A 20,260-nucleotide genomic window follows, 5' to 3' on the forward strand; every position below is an offset into this window, starting at 1 on the left:
AAATAAAAATTGTTTTATCCCACAATAATTTCTGATATAGGGCTACAAAACATTGATTCATGATTATATAAAAATTAGGCATCTCTCTTACATTTGTCTTATAATTTACTGGCTACACTTGTTAGAGATTCAGAATTACAATATTTATTATTATGTTAATTAAACTGACATGGACATTTCATATATTGTATATATCCACTTATTCTGTTTTTTTTGTGATATTGTGATATTTAGAATTGTGGTCGAAATTTATAATGAAGCGTAGGAAATTGGTTAAAGTGTAATGCACAACAATATGAAAGTTAATTCCATGCTGAAAATTGCTTTCGGCTGTGGACCCTTCTTCAGGTGTGACACAGCTGAAACCTTGTGTTTCTTTTCTCCTCTTTTCAGCATGGAATTAACTTTACTTGTCCCTTTGCAGCCAATGCATGCTGACGCAACTACCTAGCATGAACAATATGAATGTGCTGCTGTCATATAGTAGCATTAGGTATTCACTTATTTTTTATGAGTTTAAGCATAAAAAAGTAGCCTAAAAATATTTTCACTTAAAAAGTTGCTGTGCAGAAAGACATGATGCCTTCTTCTCTTTGCGTTTAAATTATTTTTCCTCCTACTACATGGAAAAACTCAATTGTTGTATTGAAACTTAAGCCATTTTGGTTGAAGATCGCAGTTAATCCTGATAGATCTGAAATATGCAGTACCTTTATGGATGTGTATAGAGTAATAATGTAAAATATAAATAATTAATAAATATCAATAACATGAAATTTGCTTAGATTTAGTAACAAATGTGACAGAATAGATATTAAGGTACTTAATATTGACTGCCTGTGTATAATTTATATTTTTAAATGATTTGAGATCAATGTGAATTAAAGATTGCTAAAGTCTGGTTACTTCTAATCCAAACATAGCATTATTAACAATGATGTTATAATATATTATATTATTATGTAACAGTGTTATAATAATAGAAAACATTAGTGGGGAGCTTTAAGTAAATTGTTAATGATAATCTCATGCATATACTGTAAATCCTGAGTGGGCTCAGCTCTGTGTTGTATAATGTGGTATATTAAAGAGAACTGAAAATTAAGTGTTCTCAGTTTTAAATAAACATCGACATAGTCATCATGTTTTTAAAACACGGCCTGTAATGTAATGGCTGATTAACTCTTAACCTGGTAGGTGTCATTCTATTGCCAATACAATTACAATTGGTGAAATGGGGAACTACTGTCCGAAATCCGTTACTGCCGCATCACTTTACTTTTGTATTTTTTATAACACTGGGTTTCCCCAAGAAACTGTTGGCAGTTATCTAGGTTGTATAAGTATTTATTTATAGTAATGTGACATTAGCACAGCTTCTCCACCCATAGAAATGTATGTTTTGAATTTACAGGTGGTGAGTATTTGTTCACGTGTTTGTGAAGGTGCATCTCGAAGAAACTTGATTTGATGTCAGTGAGATGTATAATTAAAACCTGTTTCCTCTGGTTGCAGGCTTTGCTGGGTCACACAGATGCTGTGACATGTCTGACAGCATCCTCAGCCTATCACATCATCGTCAGTGGCTCCAGAGACCGCACTTGCATCATATGGGATCTCAACAAGCTGGCCTTTGTTACACAGTTACGAGGTCACAGGGCTCCTGTGTCAGCTCTCTGTATCAATGAGCTAACAGTACGTAGGCTGCTCTGAATGGAATCTCAGTTACAGCTCCTTGATCTCTTATTGTAGTTGTATGAATTTACAGCAACAAAAATACCTGTTTTTTCTTTACTTACAATGAGAGAGAAAATTATTTTAGTACATTCAGATGTTTTTGGTTGTCATGTGAAGTTTGTGAATAGTATAGTTTACAGTTGCCTTATCATGTTTTAAAATGCTATTCTACAATACACCAATACAATATAGCTACCACAGTAATGCTGTATTAACGCTTTGTTAATATTTAATTAAAAACTTTAAAAAGTGAATATATGGGGAAACAATTTATTTTTGAGGTTGTGTGTTATTTACACTCTGTTTCTGTGTTACCAGGGGGACGTTGTGTCCAGTGGTGGTACTTACATCCATGTGTGGAGCATCAATGGCAGCCCAATTGTGAGTGTTAATACCTTTACTGGACGGAGCCAGCAAATCCTTTGCTGCTGTGTGTCTGAGATGAACGAATGGGATACCCAGAATGTCATAGTCACAGGACACTCTGATGGAGTTGTGCGGGTAAGAATCTTTTACATTTGTAACCATTTAGGATTTTTTCTGCCATTTACTGTACTGTATGTCCTCCACTTTGTATTTGAATAAAAAGGGAAATTAAGTATAAAAATGTTGCACAGGAATAATTCCATAACTTTTTCATGTATAGTCTTCAATGTGTGTGTCATTCTCATGAAACTTAACTGATGTCTCACCGCCATCATTATTAAAGTAATCGAAAGTATAGAACTGATAGTTGGTGCACAGTGTTACCTAATGTCCAATAATAATAATAATAATAATAATAATAGATGGATAGATACTTTATTAATCATGTGAGGGAATTAATAATAATAATTAATAATAATAGTACACAATATAGCACTTGTCTGGACACGTGAAAATGTAAACCTCTGAAGAACAGGTGGATTACTTTTCATATTAGATTTTACAAAAGAAACTTTTTTCTGCTTCACACATTGGTATGTGATTTAGTATAGACATACAAGGACAATTGATTCTTAAGGTTCCAAACTATTTGCTGAGCCTAAGAGCCAAATAAATTTCCAAAATAAATAAATAATTCCAGATAAATAGCCAAAATTTAATTATTACTCCTTACAAAGTTTGGGGATAAAATACTTCAACTGAATTGTTTGTAGCCTCACACAAATTCATTGCAAATGTGATATAGAATATTAAAGAATCTCTTAAATAGGGTAAACCTTAGAATTTGTCCTTCATTTGCATTATTTCAAGGGTATCCTTAATAATATTACAGATCATCAAGGTTAAAACATGTTGACACCCTGTTTTCCTAGTTTTGGAGAATGGAGTTTCTGCAGGTTCCTGAGACTCCAGCTCCAGAGCCAGCAGAGATACCTGATGTACCTGACTGCTGTGCAGAAGACAAAATCGGTAAGCTCTTTAGTCCACAATATATCTTTGAGTGAGGGCAAGGTTAAGGGCTCACATATCATAGCAGAATTTACTGCTTTAACTTTTTCATTAAACCTGATTCTAGAGGAAGTAACCCAGTGAAAATAACAAACATGAATACTTTCTTTCTTTTAGTTTAAAAACATCAGCATGCTGTTTCTTTTAAGTGTTAACTGTTTTTTTCTCATTGATAGTTCCAAACATTTCTGGTGTTTATTTGTGGCATAAATTAAAAAAACAACTTTTTTTTTCTTAAAATAAGTTAATTTCATAGGAGGAATGATTGCTTTCTTCATGGAATTTCTATTGGTAGGGCAGGAAAGAGCACTGTTCATGATTAATGGTTGCTTCTCTAATCAGAAGGACAAGTGGCTCATGATGATGACAGCAGTGACTCCGATGGAGATGATCAAAGTACCAGTCAGGAAGCCAAGCCACGAGTGACCCACAGCCAGCAGGGCAGTGCCATTCATAGGCCAAAGAGCTCTGTGAACAGGCCGGGTACTTCCTGGTCTGCTGACAGCGGTTCGGATGATTCTCGACGGTGGTCAGACACTCTCAGCTTGGATGAGAAAGATGGCTTTGTGTTTGTGAATTACTCCGAGGGCCAGACCAGGTTCCCAGTGCAGGCACACCCACAACATATACCACAGAGCAGTATACACCCACAGCCTAGTGCACTAGCACACGGGCCAGTAGAACCCAGGCACTACAACAAACTGCGGCCAGGTGAGTTGTGCTCCTCAAAGTATACACTGGTAATTACTGCTGTAATAAACAGATTTAATTTTTCTGTAAATTTACCTGATTATTGTCTCTAGACCGGAAACGTGGTTACACACGATTTATATCCTCTGCAATACAGCCATTGTTATTGATACTATAAATTAAAGTGTTTATTTTGTGTTTCTTCTAATCTTGAGCAGGCTATAGATGGGAACGGCAGCTAGTTTTTAGGAGCAAACTGACTATGCACACTGCTTTTGATCGGAAAGACAATGCTCATCCAGCTGAAATCACCTCCCTGGCCATCTCAAAGTATGATTTTTTTTTTATTAACACTTTAATTTAGTTTTGAATGCTTAATGCCAAGATCTACTGTTTTCTGTATCTGTAACATTCAGTTAGTTTACAGTACAGTAGAGATCAAAATCAGGTTCCATTTTATGTGTCTCATTCTTGCAGCAATACCTGCATCAGTAAAAAGGTCTACCACACACAGCAAACCATGCACTTGTTTTCTGTTGATACAGAAAACAGTGTAAATTTGTATTCCCTCATTTTGTGAAGCTACACAGATTTAAGTTAGTGAAAGTGAAACCTAATCATCTAAAGGTATGTTATCTAGTTATCTAAACCTAACACATACAAACCTAACATACAAACTCCACACAGATAGTACCCCAGGAAGTGTACCCAGGGCTCCAGCATGTGAGGCAGCAGTGCTAACCACTGTGCCACCTTGCCATCCCCTCATGAAAAGATATCATAATATATAAGCAGTTTAACAATCTATACCTTTTATGTTGTATAGATTAAGTTTCAATGTTCAAAACACCATAACTGTTCATTATATTAATTTTGAACAATTTTATTTTTTAAATCCATTACATAATAGTACCTCTTTGGGTGCCTGTCCAAAATTGTTAATGAATCCTATGGTGACAGTTTCCCTCAGTGAGTTGTTAATGTCATAGATCGGTCTCTCCAACAATGTTTTTTTCCCCAAAATGCTCATTATACTCAAAACACTCATATCGGGGCCAGCTGTCCCAGAAACCGGCTAATGTCTTAAGACTGCACCACCCATACTGTTGGAAACCCACATGAACACAGGGAGAACAATCAAGCTCAATGCTGTAAGCTCCCTAGGAGTGAACATAGGGGTCCAGTGCTGTGAGGCAGAAATGCCAATCACTGTACTACCATGCTGCCCTAATTCAGAAATGCTTTTCAGTTGAGATTTTGTTGTACAGTGAAGCTTAAGGGTATCTCTTTTTCTTACATTTTCTATACCACAGGTAGTGTGGGAAATTTGAGTTTCTTTCATTTTCCTTTTCATAGCTAAGATAACTTATAAATTATCTTATGTCTTCCAACAGTAAAACATTTAAAAGGTGTGTGTGAAGTTGTCAGATAAAGATAAAGTTGAAATTACACCAGCCAATGTTTTAACAAAGCTAAACTTTGCACTAAAATAATAAACACCTGAAAAAGGCTTAATAGCTGAAGAGTTTTTTTTATTTACCTTTACTGATTCCTAGATAAACTCACCATAGTTTATTACAAATATTTCCCCAAATCCTTTTTTAGGCTCCAGCAGAGGGTTTTAATGTGACAACAACATAGAAATAGATTTTTTCTAAGCATGTGAGGTACAACGATTATTTTTGTTAAAGTCATTTATAGTAGCATACACCATGACATGTTTCTAATATAAAAATAAATAAGGTCTTTTTCTTCAAATAATTGTTTCCTTTGCGTTTGTGCTGTTCTGTGATTATAGTTCGAAACAAAAGCTCTATTTTATTATCGAAAAAGTCAGATTTGTGCTTCACAGTAAATTGCAGAATGGGCTGGCAATTTATGGTTATTTGATTGCTCTATTTGATTGGAAGGGTTTTAAATAACATTACTGTTTTTATGTATATTTGTAGTATAATATTTTAGGTTGTTTTTTTTAAAACATTGTTGTTTAAATGAATGATACTGTATGGTTAAAATCTGTTTAAACTACAGCACCATTGCAGCTTAGCTGTGTTATGCATGGTTAATTTTGATGGAGATATGATGGGTTGATTTATTTTAGGGACCACAGTAAGATCCTCGTGGGTGATGGCCGAGGTCGGGTGTTTAGCTGGTCAGTGAGTGACCAACCCGGCCGCTCAGCTGCAGACCACTGGGTGAAGGATGAGGTGGTCGACAGTTGTTCAGGATGCACAGTGAGATTCTCCCTCACAGAGCGGCGCCACCACTGCAGGAACTGCGGCCAGCTCTTCTGCCAGAAGTAAGACATTTTACAGTTAAAAAACATTACAGACCACAGTGAATAATAGCATAATAGAATTAAATATATATTTTTTTTAAATCATCGTAATCCAGCACAGAGTTTATTGTTGCAGTCTTTATGTAAAGATTCACATTTATATCCCAGAGTAAAGTACAAAATTTAACTCTTGGCTGTAGATCTTCCATGTGAAATATACAGTATACCTGTTACAGGAGGTGCACCAGATTCAATGCACCCAGTTCCCTGAGTTACAGAAGGGTTTGGATCCTCAAGACTTTACTTAAGCTAAATCTTGTGTAATTTGGAAACGCACACAACTTTCTTAGTCATTGCTTGAATACATATAGAGAATTACAGTACCATTCATGATATTGCAGTGAACCTCGCTTATTTTCCCTAGCTGTGTCTGAGTGAGAAAAGAGGTATAGGAGAGCACAACTTCAAACTCACAGGTGTTTGTGCTTTAATGGGTTAAAGGGGGACAGCAATGCTATTTTCATATTTCATAGTTAGAAAGTATCAGCATTGATGAGTGCATTTCAAACTGCAATAAAAGTAAAAAATGTACACAGTAACTTGTAAAACCTCCAATTTACATCACAAAATAGTGGAAATTTCCAGGTATGCATAGCACCATGTTCTGCGATTCAGAACGAGGCAACAAAACGTCTGGTGACGTGTTGCGGCCTTTTTACATTGTAAACAAACTGGCAATTCAGATCATTTTATACAATAGAAATATTGCCGAGGTTTGACTGACAAATTTATTTTGTTACCGAGATTTAATAACTGGTTTGAGAAATTGCGACTGCAGTTCCCCTTTAACTGGTGTGTCTTATTGTTGGAGGGGGTAAGCAAGAGAGAACATAGCAGCAGCAGAAGTCCATAAGGCAGAGAAAGAAAAAGGAAACTTCCCCATTTATATATAAGCAAAAATAAATGAAATAAAAATAAATGAAGTTTTAAAACCCTATAATTAGAATAATTTAATACTAACTATAGCATACAGATACAAATATCCAGTAAATAAATCCATTAGGATTGCATTTTAACTATTTTTATTGCTAGTGAATTAAATGTCTAGGACACTTAAATCAAATATGAGACATAAAAAGGGTGGACATTTTTCTGAATTTTACAACCGGCTTTTACCATTTAAATTCACTTATGAGTTGTGCATAAAGCTAACATCCTTACCTTTTGTGTTTGAAAAGCACCTTAAGATTACAGCTTGAAGAAAGGTATAATGAGTTTGAAAAAGTATGTGCTTTGAAAATACTTTCAGTCATTGCAGCAAAATGATGCGACGAGCAAAAAAATTTAAGAAACGTGGCAAAATTAACCATATCACACATTTTTGGTATGTTTTCTTTGTCGGGTGCACAGTACCAGTTGCTGTTAGACTAACACAGAAGTGCTTTTTCTTTGAGCTTATCCCTTTGTCCATCTCCTTTCATTTCAGGTGTAGTCGATTCCAATCGGAAATCAAGCGTCTGAAAATCTCTTCCCCAGTGAGAGTGTGTCAGAACTGTTATTACAACCTGCAGCATGAAAGGGGATCTGAAGAGGGCTGCAGAAACTAGTGACCCCCATCGATGAAATGGCCTGGCAGAACCACTGGCAGAAGGGGCTGTGCATTGATTCTGTGCCGTTTTCTTGTTAGGCTTTGTGAGAGAGAAGGAAAAGTCTGGACATTCACATGCATTTATTTGTACTGTGTATAAAGCACTGATTTAGAAAAAGGGATCACCAATTGCATTTAAGTGTATTGTTCTGTATGTGGCAGATGTGATGGGGCAAAAAATCAGATCTGGTGATTTTTGAAAAAGGTGTTTTCCCCTTTCATGTCTTTGCTTGGTCTTGCCGTTAATACTAACTAAACATCTTTAAGGAAACACTGGCTTTTTAGATTTTAGATAGATGGTATATTAGGCCTCCACACAAAACTAAATGAATCTGTTTATATTGTAAATAAATGCAATGGCCTTTTTAACAAAAATAATTACAACAATTTTGCCTGTTACATAGAAATTCTGACTAACCACTATTCACTTTAAAAAATGAATAGAAGAGTTTAGTCAACATTACTAGTTACAGAATCCCAGGGGGGATAGATGGGGGATTATGAATGTTAGTAAAAATGACCATGTATTGACATATTATTGTGTTTTAAGTGCAACAAACTCTTGTTTGATTGCAACATGTATCTTGTTTATATGTTGCCCACAGTATCTATACATCTGCTCATAACTCAGTTCACAGTAATGAAAACCTCTCATGTTTCCAGAGCTCAAAACAATATTTACATGGAGTGTGCTTGGGATACAGTATGTTCACTAAAAACAGCTGGCACTGCATTATATCATCTCAGTGTTTTCGGCATAAATGTTTCTTTAGTTGTGTATTATCTATTCCTTCTATAAAAGCTATGTCCAGGAGACTGGCATGGCTCTTAAGATTGACCACTTTGTTCTGTAGAAAGCAGCTTGAAGAAACATATCATTGAAGGCTGGTTCTTCTCCTTATTAAGCTTATTAATGTGTGAAAGGAAGGAAAATGATGGCAAATATTTAAGTGCAGCTGGATTAAGAATTATGTCAGTGGTACACACAAAATAATGTGAAATCCTGACAGTGATTTTACAGAAGGGTTAACAATTTGCTGACTCTATTACATGTTTTGAGAAGAATGATTTTACTACACCCAAATTAATTTGGCATTATGCACCTACTTGTTCTTGTTCTAAGGAAGGATTATTTGTGTGCAGATTTTTTAGTGTGCAAGATGTCATCAGTAATTTATAAGGTGAGATTTCCTTTCTTTCATTAAAAAGTTTTTCTCTGTCTTCTGTTTCTTCTTTTTTTAAAAAATGTGATTTGTTTTCGTTCTAAGCATTTTCATTTTCATTTCCAAAGCAAAACTAATTTAAAAATTGGAAATATAATGGCATATTTATCTCTAATACCCATTAAATAGCTTTATAATTATAGTTTTTGATCCAACATACTTTTGAATGTGAATCAGAAATGTAATCAGAAATTACATGTTACATGAAATTACATAATGTAAATTTACTCATTGACTAAGATTATTTTCTACATTATGTTTTAAGTGTTTTAAGTGTTGATGCACACAGTGCTGCATATACACTGCCAGTAATTGTGCAGGTTGCCACAAGGAAAGACCACTTCCTTCAGTGTTATGGAACCATCACCATAAAAAGCATTTTGTGTTCTGGAGATAAGCTGTTTAAGGCAATATTTGCAGACCAAATGAATCCACTGAAGGCTTTGTGAATTTGCATACAGAGAAGTGTCAAATAGTGTAAGTGGTGACTGTTTAGCAAAACTGGTAAACTTCACAATGTTTGTGTGTGCCCTTCCATTATGATATTGTTAAATCTTACATTTTGGGATTTCAAAGCAAGGAAATGTATAAATCAACCATTTTTAGATGTTCACTATATGCTTCTTTGCAAAAAGAAGAATAAAATGCAACACAACATTTGATAATGGAATTTCAGTGTCTCAATGTCTGTGGGGACAAACCTCTTTATAATTTGAATTTAGAAGTTACATATGAGCTCAGATATATTTGCTTTTCCCTAAAGTGTCATTTTTATCTCGGTACTGTGGGCAACCATTTATTGAAATGCTGCTTTAATGGTTAGAACCTTATTGGATGACTTTGTTTTCTGTGTCATACTTGTGAAATGTTTCCATAAACCTTTTGTTATATGTAATATAAGTAGAACTGTGCATTTTATTTTGTACATTTTAGATGGTAGCCATTATCCCCCTTCTCTGCCATGTAGCGTGCACTCTATTGTTATTATTGTTATAATAATTCATGTACTGTATGTATATTTAGTGTGCAATTGTAACATCAAGCTGATAGAGACCCGCTGTCTTTTGGCAGCTTCCAGAAACTTAATGGTAAACTGTTCTGAGAGTTATTTTGCACCTTCTTATGTACAAACTGTAAGGAACCATAATTTTATCAGATACATTTTTATTTGAGCGCTATCATTTTAATGGACACATTTCTTTACAGTAAATGAACTGTATAAAGTATTTATGCAATTATACTGTTTTTTTTTATTTCAGCAAGTTTTGTTACTTGTTGCATGATTAACACAGCTGACTTTCTGTGTCAGTGCAATGTATATGTTTTATTTTATTTTGTTTCATAAGGCATTAACTAATTACTTGTAAGCCCAGAAAGACCATTATGTGTACAGTATTGATAAGAATACTGGAAAACTGACAGAACTCTGGTGGAATTTTGTACTATATATGAAAAACAACAGGTGAAATCCTTGGGTTATTTTTTTTGGTGGTCTTGTGCTAGACTGATGCATTACTACAGTATCTAGCGTGCAATCTGTGATAGCTGAATGTTCATTGTATATTTGTCTTCAGTAAAACCTCAAAAACTAGGATAACCCAACAAAAATATGTAACTATAATGCAATAGTTCTGGTACTAATTTTTTTTTCAATTAAATTCCTGCTATTTGCCACCAACAGTGTCCTGATTTATTATATTTCAAATGTATAAACAATTATTTAAAAATGCATTGTGGCAACTTTTTATATGCTTTTTTGTTATTCCTTTTTTAGACTTTCCCTTTATGTTTTGGTAGGAACAAGATTCACTATGGGAGCTGAAGATGTAACATTCATACCCTGTAAAAACTCATATATTAATTAAACAGGAAATCATTGTATTACAGTGGATATAACAGTATCATGTATACACAATATAATATTCACCCACTTGGAATTTTTCACATTTTATTGTATTACTGTATGGAATCCAAATGTATTTATTTGGGATTTTTTGCCCTTCAACAACTCAACACACTTCTGTCGAAGCGAAAGAAAAAAATATTCAGATCCTCCTAATCAATGTTAAACGGAAAATAACGTATTGCACCAGAAATCACCCCATTTACAGTAACACACTTAATTGTGATACAATCGGTTGCCTTTAAAAGTTACATAAGTTGAATTATGTCCGCAATCCTGTGTACAATTAAGGTGTTTCACATGAGTGCAGGTTAAGTACACATATCTCCCGGAGGTCCCACAATTGATTAATGCATCTCCCAGCAAAAACTGCAGCATCAGAAATCATCAAAACAATGGAATATTCAAATCTGGGATAAGGTAACTGAAGGGCACCATTCTGGGGAAGGGTATAAGCACATTTCCAAGGTATTAAGTAACCCCAAAGCATAGTAAAGTCCATTATAAAGAAATAGTAGATATGGCACAACTATGAATCTGTGCAGAACGGGGCATCCTCAAAAACTACAAAATAATATTTGAGCACTATTTAGGGAGGCCAGTGTAATGAATATACCCATATATAACAGGGATCTCAGCCGCCCGGGCTAGAGGAGTTCTTCTTTAGCTCAGCTGGCAAGTTCCCTGTTGCATGACGCTGGAGACCCGGGTTGGCGCGCAGGCAGTGAGGGACGAACTGTCAGGGCAGGAGCAGCAAGGGCGGAAACCCCAAGAACCGTTACACCAGCAAGATCCCTATGACAACTGTAAAGGAATTACTATCCTTCATGGATGAGATTGGAGAGGCACTGCATATGACCAGATTTTCAGGGTGCTTCACAGATCTTCGTAGAGTGGCAAAATAAAAGCCAACGACAGTCTGTCAGAAGGCATGTGGAAACTTTTGAGACCAAGTGGAGGAAGATTCTATGGTCTGATGAGACCAAAATTGACCTTTTTGGCATCAATGCTAAGCACTGTTGGTACAAGCAGAACACTGAGAACACCATCCCAAGTGTGAAGCATGGTGGTAGCAGCATCATGCTATGGGGATGCTTTGTTGCATCAGGGCTTAGAAGATTTGTGAAGTTACAAACCAAATTGGATATAGCAAACAGAAAGCTTGGAGTAAAACCTGTTGTAGTCTGCAAGAAACCTAGGAGTTGGAAGAAGACTCATCTTCCAGCAAGACAATGACCCAAAACATACAGCCAAGCTACACTGGAGTGATTTAAAATAAAAAAGTCAATGTTCTGGAGTGGTGCAGTGAAAGCCCAGACCTCAAGTCAAGTTCAGATTATGAAGCAGGAGTTAAAAATTGCTGTTCACCAGCAGTCGCCATCTGTAAACCAATCCTAAATGGAATAAAGCTTTCTTTTGCAATTTCTCTGTGAGTACCAACAGGCCTTAAATTTGACATGTTGCATTAATGAAACCTTTTACAAAACATTGAGTTATAATAAATCTTAGCATGAGAATATAAAAGGAAAACAATAAGAGTTCTAATGTACTTGTGTATTTGTAGAAATCTAGTGTAATTAATGCAATTTTAAACTCTTTATCTTATTTAGGACAATTAATATTTATTATTATTGCTGCAATAAAGATTCTTAAACTGTTATCATTAGTACTGCCAGTACTGATGTCCCTTTCTGCACTAAATATCTGTTTTTAAATCTCTGAGACTATACAATTTAAATTACATTAATGGACTGGACAATTATTGACAATGAAGCAGCATTTAATTTAACATAGTTACTAATGTACTGTATATTCTGTTGAGAAGCCATGACTATTAATATTTTCCAAATTTTACCCCCCTCCCTCCAACACAAAAAATATGTTTTATTCCTGGATTTACTTATAGTAGGCCTCCTAGTCCAGCACTTTATTAACTGGGAATGTAGCTTCATTCTTGATTACCACTTGAAAACATATTTTATCAAAGTCAAGAGTTTGCTTCTTGGGAAGGGTTAAAGTTGACAGGAGATTGTGAAATCACTGATAGTAATAAACTGTTTCCACAGATTTGTATATGGCTGCAATGCAGGGATCTCATATTACACTGCTGTTTCATATTTCTCCAGCAGCGTGCGCAAGCTAGCACAAAGGGAATCACTTTACAGGCAATTACCTTGAGATTTGAGCACATATGGAAAGAACACGTGATACTCATTTCATTCAAAAAGAGCCCATGAGATTATGTACAGTAGGTTTGTGTACTTTATAAGTAATTTAAAAAAATTGTATTCTCACAAAAGCAACTTCCAGGTTTAGCCAAAGTGTAAAAAACGGAACAAATAAAAGGTTAGTACAATTTATGTTGTATTAATGCAATTGATATACAGAGATCAGTTAAAATGCTGAAAAAATGTTATTTTATTTTAAACTGTATTCTCAGATTAAACATACTTAAAATTTTCAATATATGAGCAATTTGTTGTTTATTGTAGGTATATCATTGCATGTTTTTAAACTTTTTTCTCACATCTAATAAATATGAAAAGTGTAATTATTAAATCAATATTAATTTAATAGTAAATATCCACATTAAAATGTGAAAGAATTTGAACTGGATTTTCTGTGGAAAATGTTCAGATTAAATAAATTAGTAGAGTAACAAGCAAAGCCTAAACATAAATTAAAGAGATAAAAGAATGAATCTACTTGTTTTGACCATTTTTATAGTGTCTGAAGAAAAAATACACAAATAATGACATATAGAACATATAAATATTTCTTCATGAACCATCACAATATTGAGTGGCCAGTCTCACAATTCAGAAAAAAATGAGGTTTACGTAGTTGTGTAAATACATTAAGTGAGTTAATTTATTATACTTGTTGTATGGATCTAATCTGTGATCCTACACTGGAAGGCTTTGATATAGTTTTATTTCATTTGTATTCTGAGATTGGTAAAAAAAATGGATATTAACAGTGCCCCACCAGTGAGGGAGCAGGGTATAACAGTACCATTTACGTGTTTGAAAGAGTAAGGTGAAATGATTTATGCCTTGTCACTTCAGGATGAAAGTGATATAGATGATTAATTTTACCAAAACAATTATAAAGTAGTAAAGCACTTCAGAAGATTTAAGTCACTAAAAGCCTAAGTGCATCCAGTTAATGACAGTTAAGTGTGGAGTGCAATCTTTTATATTATTAATATTTTTGGCTTATATGATCTCCATGAAACAGAAAATTGCATCTTTTTTGACACACGCATGTTAACTCTTTATATAAAAAGTTCTATATGAAGCAAACAAGAAAAAAGGGTACTTAAAGTGTTTAACTAATCATGTCACCCTATTAAAATGAAATAAAATTCAAATGAAGAAAAGACAGGACAGGACACCAATTCATCATAGGCTAACCAGGGGGCAATTCAGAGATACCAATGAATCTGGACTTTGGACTTGGAGGATACCCACCTGGACCTGGGGAACATTCAAACTCCACACAGATTATGCCTCAGGCCAGAATCAAATCCAGGACACAGGAACAGTGATACAGTATAGTGCCACCACTTTCTGACTTCTGCTACACAGAAATCCATGAGTCTGCATTTGACATTCCACCTACATACCACTGAACACATGGCCCACCAGTTTGTAGTGAGTCATTATAATTCTTTTCTATTTATGAGTCAGCAAATCTCAATTTTAAGGTTTCTGCTTGGATTCATTATAACACAAAACTGTCCAAAGTCTGTAGTTACTCCCCTTGTGACTGGATCTACTGATTAATGAAATATAAATAGCTGTGGAAGTCACAGGCTAATAGTCTAGAGTAGCCACCTGACCCTTTAATCCCCAGACACTCTTGAGATTGAAGAGGATTTTAAAATTGCCCTGAAAGTGAAGTAAATTAATGTGCAAATTGAGCGCTAAATATTTAACAAACTATTTAAACTGCTTAATTGCTCGGGCATGACTATACAACAGTCCTCTATATATGTAAACAATGAAATTATCTTATTTTAATGATCTTTTTAATTATATGTGATCATTTCCATTGTTTTAAATCTGCAAATTTTCTTGATTAAAACATAATCCTAATTTGCACTGCCTACCGATGTTACGTACTGTATCTGTAAAATAGTGAAAATCACGTTTATTTTGTAGGCTTTGCAGAATGGTTTGACAATGACAATAGTAAAAAACTTTTTAAAAGATAGTTATAAATGAAAAATGGATTAAACTAAAACCGTAAAATGATTGCTTAAAAAATAATATAATACAATTGCATCGTGAGGTCAGCAGGTATGTATCAAAATAGGAGAAGTGTAGTATTTAATTTACATGTTACTTTAGTTCAGTTTCAAGGGAACGCGATTTAAGATCTATCGATATTTTTGTGGTGTTTTGTTAATATTCTAGGCTAAATAGTCAGATATTCAGAATTATGTCCTTTATTAACCTTTAAAGTATTTTAAAGTCGTTTACACGGCAGCCGCCTCACAACCATTACACAATAAAACTGCAATCAATATGTCCTATAACCTTAAAGAATGTTCCTTACTAACACAGTGCAGATTTTGCTTAACTTTCGCGTTTATTGCAATACCATTTTTATGGACGAAAGCAGAAACGAATCCTATACAAAATACATGTATGCAAAAATACATAAAGCAACCAAGACGTACTATGTGATATGTGTTAAATGTGCCCGACCAGCTTCTTCTACCAAAAATAATTGTTTTTAAGTACACAAGAGCAAAAGCTCAAAAGCAAAAGCAGGAAGAGAAAAGGTATCTGTGAACAACACGACCGAAACTGCTGACAGTGATAATCACATGCAGTCGCTCCCTGCTGCCCTCCTTGCTTCGCGTGTCGCTGTGGTGCCTGTGAGATACAGGCCTGTATACTGCGGTGCAAAATAAAAACGCACAGTTTCCTGTCGTACAGGAGAGCACTGCTCTCTAATAGGCTTGCGTCAGAGAGACGGAGTGAGGATTAAGCTGGGAGTGCAGCACCAGCCCGGAGACGCTGCTGCGCCTGATACTACTGCGGGTATAAACAAACGCACGCAGTGTGACAGGACGAGAGCGGAGGGGCTGTTTGACAGCTCTTTCAATTCAATCACTTAATTTTACCACGGTCCTCGACCCGCTCTAGGTATTTAATGAGACAGTTTCATCGGAAAATTCAGTTCTAACAAGGGGTATTTATTTTTTAGCTTGCACTGCTTTCTGTGTTCCCGAAAGTCTTGAGTCCTGTAACTGAAAATCATCAAGCAATGACAGAGCTGAGAAAACGAGGTGGAGGCGGGGACCCAGACAGTACAGAAAACATCAGCGACAAGGTAAAGTGTTGTTAAGAGTGGGAATATGTAATTTACATTCCAAAAAAGTATATAATCGGGGGAGGCTCTAAAACTAGAGTGAAGATTTATGATTTTTAGCAATTCCGATATTGTTTGGGGTTGATTCCAGTTTTTTTTAGCTCCAAACCAATTCCTTATTACACCCTGTGACTGTAAAACGAATTGGAAATGAAATCGGCTTGAAAGAGGCGTTTAAAATCTGCGATTGACCTTAACCATGGATCCCGCTGTATATTTGATGGCTATTGTACAGTACGTGTTAATGGGGCTTGAAAAGAGATTTCCATTGGCTCTAACATACTGTATTGCTGCGGTTACAGTACTCCAATAATTCGTAGTGTTTTTAAGGTTTTAACTGCTTGCTACTAGGAAGCGTAAAGTTGTATTGTTCGTTTTGATATTCATATTATGTTAATACCCAAAAAATCCAACATTCCCAAAACGAGGTGTGCTGCAAAGGTTTTCAAATTCTAATTGATAACATAATTGATAAAATAAACATAGTTTAAGGAGCCAAACTTTATTCAAACCTTTAGCAGATAAATTTAATTCCAAAAGTGAAAGTTGTTTCATTTAATAAACTTGTGCTGCCTCAGGGGTAATAGTGAACAATAAATGGGACGAGATTCAGCAGGGGCGGGGGAGTATTCTTTTTAGGTTAAAGTTTTACTGAGTGATTTTATGAATAAACGCTGTCCGCTGTCATAAACTCTTATTGATTTGAGAGAGCAGTGGGTTAAGGACGCCCGATCTAGCTGAACAGGAAGTGCAGTTCATTTTACAGCGTTACACAGCAGACGTTCGCAGGTGTACTACTGTACATGTCATTAGGGAATGGTGTTCTTTGTTTTTAAGTTAAGAACTACATAAAACGAAACACGTCTGACTGTCCTAACAATCAGCTATTCAGTATTACATATTTACTTTATTAGCTCCCAGAACTTTACTTTAGGGTGCCTTGAATGTCTTGTTTAACCGGTTTGCTTAGTCCAGTTTTAGTTGGCTTAAAGAGCAAAGGTTAAATGCACTCTCTTCCTTTCTTTAACACTTGACTAATCTTAGTGCTAGATAATGGCAATACAACGGCTAGTGTATGGCAGCATAATTAAAAGATACCAAGTAATCTGAAGGTTTGTAAATGCATGATGGTTTTAGTTTACAAGTAGACTTCAACTTGTAATCAATGCTCTAGAGTCTTATAACACCCAGTTGAGAAAGGCATACATAATACAACAGACAAACACAGTAAGCCTCTTTTGTTTTGGGTTTTGAATAAAATAGTCAGAAGTGTCAGTCTCTTAGAATGGTAACTTAAAAACAGCATGATTTCCACATGTAAAAAAATAGGTTGGTTTAATTGAAATGCAATTGACCGCAGTTTAAAATGTATTTTGGTTTTAGTGTTTTTTTGATGAAATTGGATAGTGTTTTTCTTTTTTCTAAATTATGAAAAGAAAAAAATGTGTTAAATATAAAGTGATGTCACTTAAAAACATTGAGATTTGATTCATTTTAAAAGCAGCTTTTTAAAAATGTTTTGTTTTATATCCAACTTGACATAATTTCTGTTAATTAATGTCAGTATATGAAACCATTGCCTTAATATAAAGTAATAACCATCTACGTTAGCAATAATATGTTGAATAATACATAAAATGGGGCATGAGCATTTTAGCATTATGTGTTTGGTATATTTGGAAATTAATCTGTATAAACATTTTTAAACACATGGGAATTAATTCCTATACTACAAAGATTTTTTGTTAGTCTTGCTGAACTTAAACCCATTTTGTCATTATGATTAATATCTGTAGTTACATTAGAATCCATGTAAATACAGGCCATAGCTATCCATTATTTACAATAAAAATATTCATAGCTAGATTTAACTATTTGCAAATAGTCTGTGGCTCAGTGGCCCTTGAGTTTGAAGCAGTCTTACAATATGTAGTTTTCTGTTAAACTAACCCCCACCCCAATGATTTTATAAATAATAACAAATATATAACAGATGATGTGTACACAATCACAATAAACTTTATCAATACATTTTATCCACAAACTATATCAAATTCTGTGATTAGTTTCTAGCACTTAGTAGATAGTACTTGCAATTAAGAATATTATTTTCCTCTTGCATAAAATATATAAAATTATAAAATATATATAAAACTACTATCATGCATCTATACAATTACTTGGTGGACCTCAACAGACAGCAGTTATGTAATCATAGTTAGGTAATGAGTGTAAACAGACACCTCCATCAGAAAGCCACTTATTCCTGGTAAGAGACTTGGCAACCTGTATATATCCAGGAGTTACAGTGCACAGTGCAGGATTAGACTCTAGTGAGCCTAACCAGTGTGTGTTTGGGGTGAGAGGAAACTTTAACACCTTAAGAAAATGAATGCAAAAACAAGGGGAGCATGCAAACTCCACATAGAATGTGGAATCAAACCAAGGGCCCAAGAGATGTGAGGCAGCAGCACTAACTTCCATGTCACAGTGCAGCCTGCTCATAAAGAAAAACAAACTACCACAATTTATTTCCATGCTACATACATTCTATGGAAAATAAGTAAATTGCTTCTACAATGGGCAACACTTAACATATGGTACACCTTAAAAAGTTATAAAATCACTGAAAGAAGGCAAACATTTTGTACAAGAGATAGAAATGACCATTTTTTTTGCATCTATCAGCAAAGAAAAGCCTGTGAACAGATACAGTCCAATAAGTTCAGACGCTCACAACACTAATAAAAATACAGTACAACAACAGTTCCAGTTGCAACAGAAATTTCCACAGGGTAGTGATGGGTGTGTTGTAGTATTTGGTGTTCCTCGAGAAAATATGGGTCTTAAGACAACAGTAACCAAAACATATTTTAATCTCTTTCTCACAGACCAAAATGCAATTTAGAGTTCAAAAACCAAGTCTATTCTATTTCTGATTTTTTTCTTCATTTACTGTTTGCATCTATTTAATACCCTGTTTCCTTCTCTCCAGAAGCATAGATTTATGCTGTGTTCATCACAGGCAGGATTTCTAATTTGTGTTTTGTGGATAGCACATTTATGGTCATCTGTTCAGACTGCATTTGTTTAAAAAAGGGAAAACTAAAACTATGTCTGTAAGTTATAAAGAGCACATTTTACCGAAGGCTTGTAAACTACATATGAAGGATCTCAAGGATCATATTTTTTCTGTAAATTTGGTCAGTATATTTCTAAAACATGACTTTGATCTTTTTCGGGTAGGCCAGTAAGAAAGAGGTCAGCATATTTATTGATGCAATTTGTTATGGGGTTGCGGAATAACATTGTTTGACATGCATCCATTCATTTAGATCACCACTTTGTGCTATTTGAGGTTCAGTGCATTTTTTGTTTTTTTATTTTCTCGAAGAGGAGGAAGAAACATATCCTTCTCATGACAGTTTTCTGACTGAGTGACAGGCTGTGTACTGTGTGTTTACTATCTTATCCATTAAACAGTGGATTTTGTCGCTTGGCTTCAAAAATGTGCTACATGGCATTCAAAGTCCATGGTAAATAGCTTTTGCTGTCAGTGTGCATGTTCAATGTGCTGTTTGCTGCACAAGTAAGAATGCCTCATGAGGCTTTTTGCCACCTCTGCAAAGCATTTAAAGTGACTGTTCACTTGCTGCACCAGAGCAAGAACTTTGATTAAACTATCATCACACTATATTTTGTTTAAGAAATATAAGAATAAAACAACACTTTGCATAAATGACACAATGGACCTGTGCTGATTTCATTATGCTGTGAAAGAGTGGAGCTTCAGTACAGGGAAAGTTATACAAACTAATTCTGCTAGAACCTGGAAGATTTGACATTTGATATCTCTTAGAATATGACTATAAGATTTTATTATTTGCCACTTTAACCTTTATTTTGTTAACATAGTTGTGTTCAGGCATCTCCCAAGTTACTTAACAGTTAAAGATGCTTTC

General features: G+C 34.8%; 2 protein-coding genes across 5 annotated transcripts in view; both read left to right on the top strand.

Moving 5' to 3' along the window:
* wdfy3 (WD repeat and FYVE domain containing 3) overlaps nt 1-10,688 on the top strand; it is a 152,285-nt gene extending 141,597 nt beyond the window's left edge. The window contains exons 58-64 of one of the 3 annotated variants that reach the window (XM_088910742.1): nt 1,516-1,695; nt 2,056-2,238; nt 3,036-3,132; nt 3,514-3,882; nt 4,080-4,191; nt 5,963-6,160; nt 7,626-10,688. In XM_088910742.1, the coding sequence (XP_088766868.1) occupies nt 1,516-1,695; nt 2,056-2,238; nt 3,036-3,132; nt 3,514-3,882; nt 4,080-4,191; nt 5,963-6,160; nt 7,626-7,746 (1,260 nt within the window). In that variant the 3' untranslated portion in view covers nt 7,747-10,688. Of the gene's footprint in view, nt 1-1,515; nt 1,696-2,055; nt 2,239-3,035; nt 3,133-3,513; nt 3,883-4,076; nt 4,192-5,962; nt 6,161-7,625 lie in introns of all 3 variants that reach the window. The other 2 variants (XM_088910743.1, XM_088910745.1) reach the window with 2 other exon arrangements.
* Nucleotides 10,689-15,910: 5,222 nt separating this feature from the next.
* Nucleotides 15,911-20,260, top strand: part of cds1 (CDP-diacylglycerol synthase 1) — a 48,216-nt gene continuing 43,866 nt past the window's right edge. Inside the window, exons 1-2 of one of the 2 annotated variants that reach the window (XM_088911319.1) lie at nt 15,911-15,967; nt 16,134-16,259. In XM_088911319.1, coding sequence (XP_088767445.1) covers nt 16,194-16,259 — 66 coding nt within the window. In that variant the 5' untranslated portion in view covers nt 15,911-15,967; nt 16,134-16,193. Of the gene's footprint in view, nt 16,260-20,260 lie in introns of both variants that reach the window. The other variant, XM_088911318.1, reaches the window with a different exon arrangement.

The sequence above is a fragment of the Atractosteus spatula genome, chromosome 3 (genome assembly GCF_055471065.1).
Source record: "Atractosteus spatula isolate fAtrSpa1 chromosome 3, fAtrSpa1.hap1, whole genome shotgun sequence".
NCBI classification, from domain to species: domain Eukaryota; kingdom Metazoa; phylum Chordata; class Actinopteri; order Semionotiformes; family Lepisosteidae; genus Atractosteus; species Atractosteus spatula.